The sequence below is a fragment of the Procambarus clarkii genome, chromosome 47 (genome assembly GCF_040958095.1).
Source record: "Procambarus clarkii isolate CNS0578487 chromosome 47, FALCON_Pclarkii_2.0, whole genome shotgun sequence".
NCBI classification, from domain to species: Eukaryota; Metazoa; Arthropoda; class Malacostraca; order Decapoda; family Cambaridae; genus Procambarus; species Procambarus clarkii.
The window spans coordinates 17,033,748-17,053,238 of NC_091196.1; the positions used below are offsets into that span (position 1 = coordinate 17,033,748).

The 19,491-nt window shown below is 40.6% G+C and overlaps 1 protein-coding gene across 19 annotated transcripts in view; it reads left to right on the top strand.

The window, feature by feature from the left end:
- Positions 1-19,491, top strand: part of LOC123762893 (constitutive coactivator of PPAR-gamma-like protein 1 homolog) — a 194,622-nt gene that overhangs the window by 30,269 nt on the left and 144,862 nt on the right. For 16 of the 19 annotated variants that reach the window (XR_011222257.1, XR_006773383.2, XR_006773384.2 and 13 more), the window contains exons 8-9: positions 5,516-5,625; positions 6,212-6,710. Coding sequence is in view for 16 of the 19 variants with exons in the window: in XM_045749635.2 (XP_045605591.1) it covers positions 5,516-5,625; positions 6,212-6,710 (609 nt within the window). In the remaining 3 variants the exon portion in view is untranslated. The remainder of the gene's footprint in view (positions 1-5,515; positions 5,626-6,211; positions 6,711-19,491) is intronic. The other 3 variants (XM_045749646.2, XM_069301986.1, XM_045749641.2) reach the window with 2 other exon arrangements.

Genomic DNA, 19,491 nt, shown 5'->3' on the forward strand with positions numbered 1-19,491 from the left:
ACATTCTCACCCGTGGACCCCCTATGACCACATTCTCACCCGTGGACCCCCTATGACCACATTCTCACCCGTGGACCCCCTATGACCACATTCTCACCCGTGGACCCCCTATGACCACATTCTCACCCGTGGACCCCCATGACCACATTCTCACCCGTGGACCCCCTATGACCACATTCTCACCCGTGGAGCCCCTATGACCACATTCTCACCCGTGGACCCCCATGACCACATTCTCACCCGTGGACCCCCTATGACCACATTCTCACCCGTGGACCCCCATGACCACATTCTCACCCGTGGACCCCCTATGACCACATTCTTACTCGTGGACCCCCTATGACCACATTCTCACCCGTGGACCCCCTATGACCACATTCTCACCCGTGGACCCCCTATGACCACATTCTCACCCGTGGACCCCCTATGACCACATTCTCACCCGTGGACCCCCTATGACCACATTCTCACCCGTGGACCCCCTATGACCACATTCTCACCCGTGGACCCCCTATGACCACATTCTCACCCGTGGACCCCCATGACCACATTCTCACCCGTGGACCCCCTATGACCACATTCTCACCCGTGGAGCCCCTATGACCACATTCTCACCCGTGGACCCCCATGACCACATTCTCACCCGTGGACCCCCTATGACCACATTCTCACCCGTGGACCCCCATGACCACATTCTCACCCGTGGACCCCCTATGACCACATTCTTACTCGTGGACCCCCTATGACCACATTCTCACCCGTGGACCCCCTATGACCACATTCTCACCCGTGGACCCCCTATGACCACATTCTCACCCGTGGACCCCCTATGACCACATTCTCACCCGTGGACCCCCTATGACCACATTCTCACCCGTGGACCCCCTATGACCACATTCTCACCCGTGGACCCCCTATGACCACATTCTCACCCGTGGACCCCCTATGACCACATTCTCACCCGTGGACCCCCTATGACCACATTCTCACCCGTGGACCCCCTATGACCACATTCTCACCCGTGGACCCCCTATGACCACATTCTCACCCGTGGACCCCCATGACCACATTCTCACCCGTGGACCCCCTATGACCACATTCTCACCCGTGGACCCCCTATGACCACATTCTCACCCGTGGACCCCCATGACCACATTCTCACCCGTGGACCCCCTATGACCACATTCTCACCCGTGGACCCCCATGACCACATTCTCACCCGTGGACCCCCTATGACCACATTCTTACTCGTGGACCCCCATGACCACATTCTCACCCGTGGACCCCCATGACCACATTCTCACCCGTGGACCCCCTATGACCACATTCTTACTCGTGGACCCCTATGGGAGAAGATACATAATAATTTACACATGGGAAAATATTAGAGTGGCTGGTCCCAAACCTGCACATGGAAATAACATTACATGAGACCAGAAGGCATGGCAGGATGTGCAGAATACCCCCGTTGAAGAGCAGAGATGCAACAGGTACTCTGAGAGAGAACTGTATCAACATCAGAGGATTGAGACTGTTCAACACGCTTCCACTGCACATAAGGGGCATAACTGGCTGACCCCTCACAGTGTTGAAGAGAGAACTCATTAAGCACCTCCAAAGGATACCTGATCAAGCAGGCTGTGACTCATATGTCGGGCTGCGAGCAGCTGCGTCCAACAGCCTGGTTGACCAATCCTGCAACGAGGAGGCCTGGTTGATGACCGGGCCGCGGGGTCGCTAAGCCCCGAAATCACCTCAAGGTAACCGTACGACTGCGGTTTCGCCACCCTCCGATTGGGGGTCTTGGCACCCTACGATTGGGGTCTCGCCAGTGGACCCACCTACACCTGCATTCTTACCCGGGTTCATGGGTGTCCTGAATATTCTGGTGGCTGTGTATGGTAATTAACTAAGTGTAATTATCTAAATGTAGTTACAGGATGAAAGCTACACTCATGGTATTCCATCTTCCCAGTACAGTACTGTCATATGAAGCTATGAAGCTCTGAAACTATTGTATTTATGGTTTTGACATCCACTGCCTCATCACTTGTTCCAACCATATACTAATCTGTTTGCCAATGAGAGTTTTCTAATATTTTTTCCACGTAATTTGTAGGTTGTGTGTGTCGCCTATTTTCTCCTGTTCCAGATTCCATAACATGGCATATGTGGGCGTTCAGAGTAATGTCTTTTAGGAGCTGATCTGTACATTGGCTCGTGCGTTCTTCCATTACTAGCCTGCTTGTGTTCCTCCTGAGCTGTTTTGATCTCTAGGTTGGGTTTTAGTCTTTCTCCATGCTTCTTGGATGCTCATTTAGTTTGTGATCCATTTTTCAATGCTCTGTTTTTGTTTGTTCCCTCTTCTGGTTGTTGGCTTGAGAAGTTTCATTTTCTCCTATGGAACAAGGGGTTCTGTTACTTTGGCCTAACCTTTTCCCTCTTTTCTAGCAAAGAATGATGCAGTTGGCTTCCAGAGGGGTCATTTGATTGTCAATTTGTGGTTTGTTCGTCCAAGGATGTATCACTTGTGTCTGATTGCAACTCTGTCACTCCTGGTGCATCATCCATATTGCTTTAGGTGATGTATTGTTCATTGATCTTCTTTACTGGGTTCCTTGTTTCAAGGTTCGTGTATCTCGGGTTGTCTGCACTGTCATTAAATTTATCCTGCCTCTGGTCTACCCTCGTGCCCATGATGTTCGAAGGTTGTGGCTCTAATTGCAGTGTTCTGTATTGTCTTAAGCTGATATCCAGTCTCTGGTTATGGAGGTTTCACAAGGTCCTGGCAGCTCATTACCAGGTCAGTGTGTCTGGTTCCCATCAGGCTTGTTGCTGTCAGTTCTTATCCTGGGCTCTTTTTCGAGGGTTTAGTGTTTGCTCTCCTCCTCCCTGGTAAGTTCCCGTTTCATTCTCCTCTGTGATTATAGCTACAGGAAGCCACCTTTTGGCATCTTCATAAAACCAGCACTGAATGTAATGAAACGCCTCTTTCTGGTTGGGCCACGGTGGCTTTGTCGCCTCTCTGCTTACCAGATGTATCAGTTCATGGTCTTGAGCTGTGGTTGGAGGTGTGTTGTCATGGGGGCTAGTAGCTCCCAGTGGTAATGTCCCCTCATCTGACCACAGTTAAACTAGAAGGGTTCAAACTGACCACTGAGTGGATCGTTTGTGGAGCCATTTGCTGCTTCACTATTTGTTTCTCTGTGAACCGTGCAGTTGTCTATTTTCATTTGCCGACTTTCTGCATGGATTCCCTACTCCCTGTGTGTCACTGAGTGGATCAAGTTCCGTCTCTGGTCTCTGATGGGCTGCTAAGGACTCGTAAGGCTGATGTGACTCGTGTGTATAGATTTACGTCAGTGCAGCTAGCTTCAGGGATTCGCCGAGTCCCAACCTAGAAAGAGCCATTTCATTACATTGAATTGTTTTTTATCAGGAAAATTTGTAATCTTAGTCGGGTGCTTAAATCATTGCACTTCTGTTAGTTTTCATTCAATTTTAATCTTTGTTTCATACAAGTTGCCACACAAGCTTGACTTGATTATTGGTTAAAGAAAGATCATTATTTTTTTAAATGAGAAAATAACAACTGAATAATTCTTGAGATGATACAATTTGATAATACATGTTCCTAGGGAGTCCATGGATGATGGTTTGATCTCATCTTTTGCTCTCTCTAGTCCTTGTAGATACATCACATTCTTGCCATTACATTGTGCAACACAATACTGTAAATATAATTCCAAAATTGTCAGAATAATTGAACAAAATCTGTATAGATCAACAACCATAAATTGTTAAGAGGCAAGTTTTAGGTATCAAATTATACCAAACAAATAAATTAAAGATAAATATAATCTTTAAAAGTAAGATATATTTCAAATACTGTATGAGCTCGTTTATCCAGACTATCTGGAAAGGACTCCCCCCCCCCCCTGCCTGCTAAGCAGAACTCTTACAGGGGAAGTCCATAAGTGAACATATTAGCAACTTTTTGTACCACAACCAACATACAGTACGACCTTGATTCGTCGCACTATATGGGACCATTCCCAGTTCGTTGGACCAACCACAGAACCAGCTCTCTGATTCGCTACAATTACTGATACACATTTCCAACTTCTGGGTTAGCAGAGCTTGATGAAAAATTAACATGTCAAGCTTGGCCTCGGGCCAGGCTTTGGGAGTAGAAGAACTCCCAGAACCCCATCAAGCAGGTATGTCAACAGAAGAGATGAGTAGACTGTATTTGGTTGTCTGTGTTGTCAGCACAACCTCCTAACACCTCCACGACGACTGATGCTACTACCAGACATAGTCTTGGCAAAGGATTATTGGAGTTACTGTGATAATAAAAAAGATATTTAAGCAATTGTTTCACTAATGGAGCAGCACTGGTATGAAGTTAGGGGGGTCAAAAGCACATGGCCTGTTTAACTTGACCAGGTCTGGATGGGTCAACTTTGGTCAGGTAGGCACCTTATGTAGAAAGGTGGAAAAAATCCCCAAATTTTAGAGGAAACTAAAGTCTCCTGTACACGCAATTTTTTTAGAAAATTGTATTTGTTGTTATTATACAGTATTAGATAATTGTTTAGTTTTTACTGTATGAATTGTTTTTAACACTATTCTTGGTTATTCTATATAATACAGATCATAGACACCTCCACATGCCCCTCATCTCCCCAGACAGTCCCTCACAACACCCCCTAACCCTGAAACCCATACCCCTGCACCCCCCCTACTCCTGCACCCCCCTATGCTTCTGCACCCCCTATGCCTCTGCACCCCCATGCCCCTGCACCCCCTTACTCCTGCACACCCTCCCCATGCCCCTGCACCCCCCTATGCCCCTGCACCCCCATGCCCCTGCACCCCCTTACTCCTGCACACCCTTCCCACGCCCCTGCACCCCCCCTACTTCTGCACACACTCCCCACGCCCCTGCACCCCCCCCCATACTCCTGCACACCCTCCCCATACCCCCTTCCCCCCCTGATACCTTGAGGTTACCGTGAGGTGTTTCTGGGGCTTAGCGTCCCCGCGGCCTAGTCGTCAGCCAGGCCTCCTTGTTGCTGGACTGGTCAACTGGGCTGTTGGACGCGGCTGCTCGCACCCTGACATATGAATCACAGCCTGGTTGATGTTGTATGTATGAGGGGGGGTGTGCTAATACCCTTGCACCACACCCAGACTGGTATGAACCCATACCAGTCTGCACTATCCGGTCAAACCTCTGGGTATTTGAATTTCTATCCGGATATGGCAAAGTTTTGCCAGAAAAATATTCGGTTGCAGTTTTTGCCGGATTACCCCACATATTCGGATCAGTGGGCTCCGGATAATCCTGCTCGTATGGTAATTTAAATATCATTAAGGGATAAAAATAACAATCGATACATTTGAATTTGCCTTCAATAAAGAACACTTGAAATTACTCCTGATGCAGTGTTGATATACAGTAATTCTCATCAAATTATATTTATGTAGCAGTTTCTTTTCATCTTTTCAGGAAGAAGAGATGGGGGTCAGAGACATCCACATCACCATCATCACCACCATCACCACCACCATCACCACCACCATCATTCAATCCATAGACCAGAGATACACGAGCCAAAGGTAACTTATCATTCGTGATTTTGATCTGAGAATAATGTTGATTGTCTTTTACTAACAATAATTAGAAAAATTAATGATTGTATATATTACCAGTATTTTCTTATACAAATTATTTTTATGGTTTTGTTATATATGGCAAAGTGATGCAGGTTTTGTGAAACTCTCATACATTATCTTTATCTGCAAAAATCTTTTTTTTTCTCAATTGTTTTGCAATATTTATTATTATTAGCAGCAGACTGTAGTAAAAATAAATGTATCTTAGTTTTGTGTATAGATAACTTCTCATATTACTAGTCATGACATTTTCCCATGTGTAGATAAAGTAAGCATGCATAAATTTTTAGACCTTAATATAGTAACAGTTGAGTGGGCTGTTTTATCCAAGTTATGTAATGTGATTGTAATTATAAAATTTTAATCTGGCCCCTGAAATAGATCATAAAATAATTGTTTATAGCACATAGACCAAGTATTGTATGTTCACCGACAAATCTGAATGTTTAGCGAGTTGTTACATTGAGCGAAAGTTGTGCGTAAGTTTGGTCGGGTGTGTTGTTGTGATATAACAGGTGGTGTCCCACAGCACTGTGAAGGCCCAGGCAAACTTGACTTCACACCAAAGGGTGGAGGGTGTTTGGGTCTTCCCGTCCCAGGGTTGGCTGTTGTCCCCGAGAAGGAAAACGGGGACAATGGTGGTGGAAGTAACAACAGAGGGTTCAACTTGGCATCACCACCTCAAATAGTGATTGAGGTGACAGGACCGGGGAGTCCCCAGAGCAGCAGTCGAGGGGGCAGCAGGAGTGACTCGCTCTCACCCGACGCTACTCAGCTGGAACAAGCACTCGAGTCGCGTCTTGGTGGCTTCACCATAGTGGTGACTGGTGAAGACGACGAACCGCACCAGCTGCACCACTCTGAAGAAAGCGGGCAGAATCAGATGGAAGATGCTGGAAAGAGAAATGGGGAATGTGTGATAATAATCACAGAAGGAATAAAGGAGCCGAACGAGGAAGATCGTAAACGGGACCTGACTGTGCAGCAGGCTGATCTAGATGACCACGACCACGACTCAGGTATATTATGTTAGTATCACAACTACACTGTAGCTCTGGCAGTTGTATTATTCATAGTATACACTTCTTTGCAAATTGTATAAAATGTAATACTGTACTGAAAATTTTACATGATGCATGTTGTGAAATATACAGTACAGTTTGCTCCGTCTTGTTCAGCGAAGATAAAATGTATGCAATAAATGTGTTAAAATGCTTTTTGTGTATAGGAAATTGATTTTATGTATTGTAATAAATTGTCTGTACCTGTTCTTAATTTTATATTGATGTGACAGCTTGTGTGTGTTTGCATAACTAGTATCTTACCTAACCTGGGTTACTACCTGTCCTAACTTATGTGACTTGTTTACCTATCCTACCCTCCCTACATAACACCTAGGCTAACCTGCATATGTCTTCCCCAAGTACCTAGCCCACCTTTCTACCTAAGCCACCTGCATCCCTCGCCCACTTAAACCTCCCATTCTATCCACCTACCTCCTTGTGTATTCCCTAGCCTACCTATCCACCTACCTACTTTCCCAACTTTTTACCAAATCTACATTAATACATTCCAATCTTTTCACTGAATCAAATCCCTGTGTTTTTGTCCCTTTTTTACAAAATTTCGATTATCTATTCATTATTATAATTATCAGTGAAATAGATGGTGATTAGTGAAATAAAATGTCGGTATTATAACACAAATAATGATCTGTTTATTGCCTAATGATAGGAATATCTGTGTACCAAGGACTTCCTTATTAACCCCTGGGAGGAGCTTGCCTTAACCCTTTAAGGGCACAATACCTTATATACTGTAGCTGGGGTGAGTAACTATTGCGGGACGGCGCACCACAGCTATGAATGGTTGGGAGTACAGCGCAAGATTTAAAAGTCCCGCGGCTACGTGGGGTTCACATCGGCTTCCTCGGGGCTCTAGTAAACAGACGACATTTAACTCCTGCACTGCCCACCTGTTTTTTGGCAAAAACTTCATAGTGCAATTGTTAAGGCCATATTTTTGTTGTTTTTTATAAATGTTCAGGTAAAGTTAATGTCAAAATGTTTCCAAATTCAACTATTTTCATTTTAAAACACAGCGTGATGAAAACATTAAAAAGCATTAAAATATAGCCTAATTAAAAAAAATGGAGAACTCTCAAAACAGCATTTGTCGTTTGGAGCAGTGCAGTGGTTAAAAAAAATCGTGGGCAACATTCCCGGGTGTGAGAGCGTCGGTACTGAGTGAGCAACCAAGGCTGGTGCACGCAGCATGAGCTAACAACACAGCTGTTCAGCTTGTGACCACAGGATCACCTAAAAGTGTCAAAATATATATATGTACAGTGGCACCTCGACTTACGACTGCCCCTACTTACAAATTTTTCAAGTTACTAAGTAAATTTCGTCGGAAAATGGGACAAGACTTTAGACCTTTTCCTCGACTAGCGATTTTCTTGATACGCGTATGGGTCGACCGATTGCGTGGTTCCTGGTGGCACGGCTTTTTTGTGCCTGGTCCTGATTTATTGTGGTGCCTGACAGCCGAGTGGACAGCGCTTCAGATTCGTAGTCCTGAGGTTCCGGGTTCGATCCCCGGTGGAGGCGGAGACAAATGGGCAAAACGTTTCTTTCATCCTGATGCCTCTGTTACCTAGCAGTAAATAGGTACCTGGCAGTTAGACAGCTGCTATGGGCTGCTTCCTGGCGATGTGTAACAAAAAGGCCTGGTCGAGGACTGGGCCGTGGGGACGCTAAGCCTCGAAATCGTCTCGAGATAACTCAAGATAACAGCTGACCCCGCCACAGTTTACCAGAGCCGCCCAGTTAGTGACGATCGTGCTTGTAAAGAAATTCATTATTTTTCTGATTTTTTTGTTTTTTGAACATAAAAGTAATTATTATATATCATGCCATAGGTCCCAAGAGTGTCAGTGGTAAGGTTCAACCTAAGAAAATAGTTGAGTAGAAGCAGTTGAGGATGTCCCCTTCCTCATTAAGAAAATGTGTGAAGTATGGGAAGAACTGCAAAGTTTTGTTGAAAAGACTCGCTTAAATAAAGCTGTTGCAGGCCATTGCATTGACCTTTTAAATGATGTCTCACTACAGACAAGTGTAAGTGTTAAAATATAGGGAAAAACAAGTATCTTTAGACAGATTCTTAGAAAGACAAGCAAGCAGGAGCCACAACCAGGTCCTAGTGGTATGCTTGCAAAACGTAGGAGAGAGAGTACCCCGAGAAAAGTCCTCACTGCCTGATGTTATAATGGAAGGGGACTCCCCCTTCCAAACACTAGCACCTCTCCTCCTCCCCTCCTCCTCACTGTTATCCATATGCCAACAAGTCATCAATCAGGGGTAAGATATACATGCAGTAATGAATTGTAGCTAGTACAAAATGAGTGTTATTTGGTATAATATGTATTTTAAAGTTAATATTTTTGGGGATGTGGAATGGATTAATTCAATTTAAATTATTTCTTATGGGAAAATTTATTTTGACTTACGAATTTTTGATTTATGGCCCAGCTCTGTGAACAGATTAAATTCGTAAGTTGAGGCCCCACTGTAACTGCTATTATTTAGCAATGATAGTAATACAGAAAACCCCTGACGGTGATAAAAATGACCAGGATTCTGATAATAGCAGGATTGTGGGGATAATTAGCGATGGTGGGAGGAGTAATCTTGGTAAGGGAAAGTGGTAGCATCGTCTGCTGACTGTGTGGCCACCTGTTATTGTCTGGACTCACCATACCAGCTTAGTGGTTCGTTATGGTGAATACAAATGTAGATACTTTATATATATACATATATATATGTATATATATTTATATATATATATATATATATATATATATATATATATATATATATATATATATATATATATATATATATATAATATATATATATATATATATATAATATATATATATATGTTTCATTGAATATGACCGCATATTCTGTATTTATTATTTTCTGGTTTAGGGCTTCTATCCCTCTAACTATTTTCTTAGCATCAGGGCTTAATTGGAATAGGAGTTCTCCAAAACTCATTTTCGTATTTTTAAGGTGAAGAAAAGAAGTGATTTACTATAGAGTGTATTACACTTATTTGTATAATTTGCACGACGTTTCGAACCTCCATGGTTCATTCTCAAGTGAACAGATCTTACAATACTAGTTGATTTTATACCCGCATTAGGTCAGGTGATAATACAATGAAGGTGAAAAACATGGGGGGATACATAAGGGATAAACATAGGGGCTGCAGAAGGCGTATTGGCCCATACGAGGCATCTCCTATCTAAACACAAAGATTAATCCAGTGTAATTGGCCTGTTATGTTGGACATTGTCTTCTGTGTTGGCATCGATATGTTCTTGTCTTGTCCTTGTCTAAGGACAAGACAAGAACATATCGATGCCAACACAGGTGACACCCCTAGGGTCAACACTTGCAGCAGAGGAGCTCCAGCATATTTCAACAATCCTAAGTATTGTAGTACAGGTTGATGGTAGTGAGTGGTGTCCCAGAGAACATAAAGGTATAGTGCTCTTGAAAAATAGGTGAGATAACAGGAAAGTGCTAAGGGAAGTGAAAAATCGGATGAGAAAAAGTTGCCCTAGTGTTTACAGTGCAGAGAAGAACATTCAAGATGGCCACTGGCAAGGGGAAAAACAAAACAGAGCTTGATTTTGAGGGATTCAATGAAGAAAGCATTGATATTAGTAGTCTACATAACAAGTTGGTAAATTTAGATACTATAGTGAACTCTCATGTAGAAATAATTAGTAAATTGAAAGAAAGTAATGACCATTTGAATAGCAAAGTTTTATGTCTTGAGGGTTTAGTGAAAGACTTGCGCAAGGATAAGAATCAATTGGAAACAAATTGCAAAGCCATGGAAGAAGAAAATAAACTCTTAAAAATAGCTTTGGAAGAAGTTAAAGTAAATTTAAACATAAATGACTACAATAGGTTAGGCAAGGAAATTCAACAGGAGAAACAGCTTTTGTCAGCACAGATGGAGGAAGTTACACAGGGAATAGAACAGTGCAAGAAAGATATGCAACTCACTTATGCACAAGTGGCCAAGGAGAAGGAAAAAATAGAAGAAGCAGTAAAGGAAGTCAAACACTGCAGCAACCAAGATAAAACAAACATTAGGCTAGAAGTGAGGAAAGAATTGGCATCTAACCCGAAGTTGGTGCAAAACACAGTTGATCGGAGTAAGTCCCTGATCATTTTTGGCTGCAAAGAAAAGGCGATAACATCTAGGTCAGAAAGAGCTGTAGAAGAAGCTAAAGTAGTAGATAAAATTGTTGGCCTCGTGGAAGGTCTTACAAACAGAGAGAATGTGTGCGACTACAGGAGAATAGGCAGGTACGTAAAAGGGAAAGATCGACCTTTGAGGATCACCCTAAACGGTGCCAAACAGATGGAAGAAGTACTAAGGAATGCTAGAAAATTGCAAAGGGATGAGGATGGGAAAGGGTGGTCATTAAGACGAGATCTTTCAAAAGAAGATAGAGAGAAGCTGAAACTGAACCTCGCCGAGGCAAAACATTTAAATGAGAGCAGGAATGAAGAAGAAATAAATTCTTTTTTCTACAAAGTATTAGGGGTAGGCAAACCAGTAAAGTGGTACATAAAGGCAAACCAACAAAATCAATAGAGAGAGGGGGAGTGAAGAATAAGGAGAGGGGGAACAAGTTCCTGAAGATTGCATACACCAACATAGATGGAGTGAGATCGAAGATACTGGAGTTAAGTGATGTAATACAGCTGCAGACACCAGACATTGTTGCACTCACGGAGACAAAACTTGAAGATGTAATTTTAAATGAGGTCATATTCCCAAGGGGCTACTCAATTTGGAGACGGGACAGAAAAATTAGGAAAGGCGGTGGCGTTGCTGTGCTGGTAAAAGAACACCTAAAGGTGAAGGAAATAATGACTGCCAATCCACAAGAAGTTGACATAATAGCACTAGAGATCTGCTATGAGGATGATAAACTAATGATGATAAATGCATATAGTCCACCGCCAAGCAGCACATGGTCAAAGGAGGAGCTAGATAGTAAACGTGAAGGTCTTATAACAATAATGAGAGAGATTATAGCGAGAGCGGATAACGATAGATCACGACTGTTGATAGTCGGTGACTTCAACTTGAAATCCATAGACTGGGAAGCATATGAAGCTAAAACAGAAGATTTTTGGACCTGTAAATTTGTAGACCTCATCCTGGAAACATTCTTGTATCAACATGTTAAACAAGCTACGAGGATGAGGGAAGGGGACGTTCCCTCCATGCTAGATTTGATATTTACCAGGAAGGAGGAAGAGATATTTGACATTCAGTACCTTCCTCCCTTGGGTAAAAGTGACCATGTCTTTTTGGGAATAAAGTATGCAATGCGTTATAAGCTGGAAGAAAATAAGGAGGTTGAAGCAGTTGAAAAACCAGACTTCAGGAGAGGACATTATGGTGACCTTAGAAATTTTTTTAGTGAGTATAATTGGACAGACTTGATGCTAGGCAAGGAAGTGAATGAGATGTATGGCAAGTTTTGTGAAATATATGATAAAGGCACAAAAAAATTTATACCAAAACAGAGATGCAGAACTAGGAAACAGGATTGGTTCAATAGAAATTGCGAGAGGGCTAGAGACCGAAAGACACAAAAATGGAATCAATACAGGAAGAGGCCGAACCCCCAAACATACCAGCGATACAAAGATGCGAGAAACAACTACACGGCAGTGAGGAGAGAGGCAGAAAGAAATTTTGAAAAAGGGATTGCGGACAAATGTAAAACAGAACCAGGTCTATTCTATAAATTCATAAACAACAAATTGCAGGTAAAGGATAATATTCAGAGGTTGAAAATGGGAAATAGATTCACGGAAGATGAAAAGGAAATGTGTGAAACACTAAACGAAAAGTTCCAAAGTGTGTTTGTACAAAATGAAATCTTTAGGGAACCAGATACAATAAGAATTCCAGAGAACAACATAGAACACATAGAGGTGTCTAGAGACGACGTGGAAAAAATGCTCAAGGAGCTCGGTAAGAACAAAGCAGCTGGCCCAGATGGCGTTTCACCATGGGTTCTGAAAGAATGTGCATCTGAGCTCAGCATTCCACTTCACCTGATCTTTCAGGCATCCCTGTGTACAGGAATCGTAGCAGACGGGTGGAAACAGGCTAACATAGTTCCAATCTACAAAAGTGGCAGCAGGGAAGACCCCCTCAATTATAGACCTGTATCATTGACAAGTGTAATAGTGAAAGTATTGGAAAAACTAATCAAAACTAAATGGGTAGAACACCTAGAGAGAAATGATATAATATCAGACAGACAGTATGGTTTTCGATCTGGAAGATCCTGTGTATCGAATTTACTCAGTTTCTATGATCGAGCCACAGAGATATTACAGGAAAGAGATGGTTGGGTTGACTGCATCTATCTGGACCTAAAAAAGGCTTTCGACAGAGTTCCACATAAGAGGTTGTTCTGGAAACTGGAAAATATTGGAGGGGTGACAGGTAAGCTTCTATCATGGATGAAAAATTTTCTGACTGATAGAAAAATGAGGGCAGTAATCAGAGGCAATGTATCAGAATGGAGAAATGTCACAAGTGGAGTACCACAGGGTTCAGTTCTTGCACCAGTGATGTTTATTGTGTACATAAATGATCTACCAGTTGGTATACAGAATTATATGAACATGTTTGCTGATGATGCTAAGATAATAGGAAGGATAAGAAATTTAGATGACTGTCATGCCCTTCAAAAAGACCTGGACAAAATAAGTATATGGAGCACCACTTGGCAAATGGAATTTAATGTTAATAAATGTCATGTTATGGAATGTGGAATAGGAGAACATAGACCCCACACAACCTATATATTATGTGAGAAATCTTTAAAGAATTCTGATAAAGAAAGAGATCTAGGAGTGGTTCTAGATAGAAAACTATCACCTGAGGACCACATAAAGAATATTGTGCAAGGAGCCTATGCTATGCTTTCTAACTTCAGAATTGCATTTAAATACATGGATGGCGATATACTAAAGAAATTGTTCATGACTTTTGTTAGGCCAAAGCTAGAATATGCAGCTGTTGTGTGGTGCCCATATCTTAAGAAGCACATCAACAAACTGGAAAAGGTGCAAAGATATGCTACTAAGTGGCTCCCAGAACTGAAGGGCAAGAGCTACGAGGAGAGGTTAGAAGCATTAAATATGCCAAAACTAGAAGACAGAAGAAAAAGAGGTGATATGATCACTACATACAAAATAGTAACAGGAATTGACAAAATCGACAGGGAAGACTTCCTGAGACCTGGAACTTCAAGAACAAGAGGTCATAGATTTAAACTAGCTAAACACAGATGCCGAAGAAATATAAGAAAATTCACCTTCGCAAATAGAGTGGTAGACGGTTGGAACAAGTTAAGTGAGAAGGTGGTGGAGGCCAAGACCGTCAGTAGTTTCAAAGCGTTATATGACAAAGAGTGCTGGGAAGACGGGACACCACGAGCGTAGCTCTCATCCTGTAACTACACTTAGGTAATTACACTTAGGTAATTACAGAAGACAATGTCCAACATAACAGGCCAATTACACTGGATTAATCTTTGTGTTTAGATAGGAGATGCCTCGTATGGGCCAATACGCCTTCTGCAGCCCCTATGTTTATCCCTTATGTATCCTCCCATGTTTTTCACCTTCATTGTATTATCACCTGACCTAATGCGGGTATAAAATCAACTAGTATTGTAAGATCTGTTCACTTGAGAATGAACCATGGAGGTTCGAAACGTTGTGCAAATTATACAAATAAGTGTAATACACTCTATAGTAAATCACTTCTTTTCTTCACCTTAAAAATACGAAAATGAGTTTTGGAGAACTCCTATTCCAATTAAGCCCTGATGCTAAGAAAATAGTTAGAGGGATAGAAGCCCTAAACCAGAAAATAATAAATACAGAATATGCGGTCATATTCAATGAAACATGTTTGAAAGAAAACCTGCTGCCAGTGTACACCAATATATATATATATATATATATATATATATATATATATATATATATATATATATATATATATATATATATATATATATATATATATATATATATATATATATATATATATATATATATATATATATATATATATATATATATATATATATATATATATATATATATATATATATATATATATATATATATATATATATATATATATATATATATATATATATATATATATATATATATATATATATATATATATATATATATATATATATATATATATATATATATATATATATATATATATATATATATATATATATATATATATATATATATATATATATATATATATATATATATATATATATATATATATATATATATATATATATATATATATATATATATATATATATAATATAATATGTCGTACCTAGTAGCCAGAACGCACTTGTCAGCCTACTATGCAAGGCCCGATTTGCCTAATAAGCCAAGTTTTCATGAATTAATTGTTTTTCGACTATCTAACCTACCTAACCTAACCTAACTTTTTCGGCTACCTAACCTAACCTAACTTATAGAGATAGGTTAGGTTAGGTTAGGTAGGGTTGGTTAGGTTCGGCCATATATCTACGTTAATTTTAACTCCAATAAAAAAAAATTGACCTCATACATAATGAAATGGGTAGCTTTATCATTTCATAAGAAAAAAATTAGAGAAAATATATTAATTCAGGAAAACTTGGCTTATTAGGCAAATCGGGCCTTGCATAGTAGGCTGAGAAGTGCATTCTGGCTACTAGGTACGACATTATATATATATATATATATATATATATATATATATATATATATATAATATATATATATATAATATATATATGACTTCTTGCTGACCAAGAAGCTGCAACTTTGCTAGAAGCTGCGACGACACCACATGACACTGCCCGACTTAGAGCTGTAGCAGCTCCCCATGCAGGTGATTTCCTATTAGCAACCCCAATGTCAGCAACCGGCACCCGTCTCACACCGCAGGCCCTCCGAATTGCCGTGGCTCTCCGCCTAGCTGCCCCAATCCACACCGAATACAGGTGTATTTGCGGCGAGGCAGAGGCCGACAGATATGGACGGCATGGCCTTCTTTGCCAAAGGACCGGAGGATGGCATGCAAGACACGGCGAGGTTAATGATATTATTAAGAGAAGCCTTACCACAGCCGGTTGTCCAGCAGAGAGAGAGCCCCGTTACCTAATGTCCCGCAACTCTGATGAGCCTGTCGGTCGCCCAGACGGAATTACGGTGAACCCCTGGAAGAATGGTAGACAGTTGGTGTGAGACTACACTTGCGTTTCAACTTTAGCCAATACCTATGTTGACTTCAGTGCTACACAAGCAGGAGGAGCTGCCAATCACCGGGAAGCGGCCAAGTCACGTAAATACAGAGACCTTGAGCACCACTACAATTTTGTCCCCATTGCCTCAGAGACGCTTGGTGCCTGGGGTAAAAGTGCTGCTAGCTTTTTAAAGGAGTTGGGGTCTAAGCTAATCGAAACAACTAGAGACCCCAGAGCTGCCAGTTTTCTTTTTCAGCGCCTTAGTGTGGCAATACAGAGAGGAAATGCTCACTGCATCCATGGTTCCTGCCCGCCATCTGAGGAGCTGGAGGAGCTATTCAACTTGAGACAAGCAGCCTTGTACCCTGTATGTAATCAATATTGTAACTTTTTTTGTGTAATGACATTTTCAAATAAAGTTAGATAAATATACACACTTAACAAAAGAATAGGGGTGGTAGGAGAAGAAAATATCAAAGTGTTCAGTGAGGATCCACAAGGTCTTCTCCGAGTACTCTTTATTTTCTTCTCCGAGGCTATGGGTCCCTACATTTGCACCAGAGGTGGTACCCCTTCTATATATATATATATATATATATATATATATATATATATATATATATATATATATATATATAATATATATATATATATATATATATATGCCCACTTGGGGACTGTAAGCTCCAAAAAACCCAGTATATAGGCAAGACAACAACATCTCTTTCTAGGCGTTTAACGATGCATAAACAACAGGGCTCCATTAAGGAACATATAATCTCTTCCCATAACCAAACCATCGCCAGAGAAATCCTAGTAAACAACACAGAAATCATATATATATATATATATAATATAAACGTAAATGTGTGTGTATATAGTGTAATAACGGCAAAAGGAGTATGCTGGGAGGAGCCATTTTGGTGAGGGAGGTGGTGTTGTCTGCTGTGTCTCTTGTCGTGCAATTTTTTGTGGCCACTATGTTGTTTGGACACCATACCAGCTTAGTTGTACAGTTGGTTTACACATTTTACTATATAAATATATCACACTACACATTATTGAATATTACTGAAAAAACTGAGAAAAAATCACGAGACATTGAAATAATTAGGTAATAATATCTTTGTGGCAACTCCCGCCTGGCAGCTCGGGCGGAGCAGACAGCCTCCGATGCTTGCTCTGTCAACGCCTCAATTTTGCCATACTTCCCTGCCCTATTGTGGCTAAAATATGTTGCCTATGATTTTTGTATTATTTTTTTCTGTGATCAGGGAACACAAATGAACACTTTTATAGAAAAACTGATTTTTTTTTTTATTTCTTGCACCAGGGCGTGTTGCAGGCTATAATTACAAGCGCCTCATAAGGGTTAATAAATTTTAACACTGCCAGGCACAAGAAATACAAAAATTCACATTTTTTCACACTACAATATTATGTAGTATGATATATTTATATAATAATGTGTGAGAACCAACTGTACAACTAAGCTGGTATGGTATCCAAAGAGCATAGTGGCCACGATACACTGCATGACAAGTCACACAGCAGCCAGCAGACAACAGCCTCACTCACTCTCTCACCAACACCTCCCTCACCAAAATGGCTCCTCTCAACATACTCATTTTCCTGTTATTACACTATATATACATGTTATATATATAAGTACTGTATCTACATTTATGTCAACCCGTTCTCGCAAATTTAATAAGTCAATATTGACTTATTAAATATGTGCATAGGTGACATACTTAACATAATAGTTTCCCTTGAAAAGCTTCATAGAAAACACCGACCTTACCTAACCTACTTAGTATGTTAAGATAAGCATCTTATTGCTTCGTAATTACAATTATTACCTAACCTATACCTATAATAGGTTAAGTAACAATTGTAATTACGAAGCTATAAGATGCTTATTTTAACATACTAGGTAGGTTTGGTAAGGTCGGTGTTTTCTAAGAAGCTTTTCAAGGGAAACTATTATGTTTAGTATGTCACCTATGCACGCAACTAATAAGTCAATATTGACTTATTAAATTTGCGAGAACGGGTTGATTTATGTTCAGACAATGACAATAACTACTCCAACTACAAGGAGTAGTTGGATAATAAACAAGAGGGTCTTATAACAATAATGTGAGAGAGTATAGCGAGAGCGCATGGAGACAGATCACGAATGTTGGTAGTCGGTGACTTGAACTTGTAATCCATAGACTGGGAAGCATATGAAGCTAGAACAGAGGACTTTTGGATCTATAGATTTGTAAACCTCATCCTGAAAACATTGATGTATCAACATGTTAAACAAGCTATGAGGATGAGGGAAGGGGATGTTCCCTCCATGCTGGATTTGATATTTACTAGAAAAGAGGAAGAAATATTTGACATCCAGTACCTTCCTCCCTTGGGTAACAGTGACCATGTCTTTTTGGGAATAAAGTTTGCAATGTGTTATAATCTGGAAGAAAATAAGGAGGTTGAAGCAGTTGAAAAACCGGATTTTAGGAGAGGACATGGGAAACTTAGACATTTCTTTAAGGAATGTGACTGGAAAGGCTTGGTGTTAGGAAATGAAGTAAATGAGATGTGTGTCAAGTTTTGTGAAATATATGATAAAGACACAAAAAAATTTATACCAAAGCAGAGATGCAGAACTAGGAAACAGGATTGGTTCAACAGAAATTGTGAGAGGGCTAGAGACCAAAAGAGACAAAACTGGAATCAATATAGGAAGAGGTCAAACCCCCAAACGTACCGGCAATACAAAGATGCGAGAAACAACTACACAGCAGTGAGGAGAGAGGCAGACAGAAATTTTGAAAAAGGTATAGTAGACAAATGTAAAACAGAACCAGGCCTATTCAATAAATTCATAAACAACAAATTGCAGGTAAAGGATAATATTGAGGTTGAAAATGGGGAACAGATTCACGGAAAATGAAAAAGAAATGTGTGAAACATTAAACAAAAAGTTTCAATGTTTGTACAAAATGAAATCTTCAGTAAACCAGACACAATAAGAATTCCAGAGGACAACTTAGAGCACATAGAGGTGTCTAGAGATGAAGTGGAAAAAATGCTCAAGGAGATAAGTAAGAACAAAGCAGTTGGTATAGATGGAGTTTCACCATGGATTCTGAGAGAAAGTGCACCTGAGCTCAGCATTCCACTTCAACTGATTTTCCAGGCATCCCTGTATACAGGAGTCATAGCAGATGTGTGGAAAAAGGCTAACATAGTTCCAGTCTACAAAAGAGGCAGCAGGGAAGACCTTCCCCCCTCAATTATAGACCTGTATCATTGTCAAGTGTAATAGTCAAAATATTGAAAAAATAATTAAAACTAAATGGGTAGAACACCTGGAGAAACACGATATAATATCACAGTTGGTATGGTTTTCG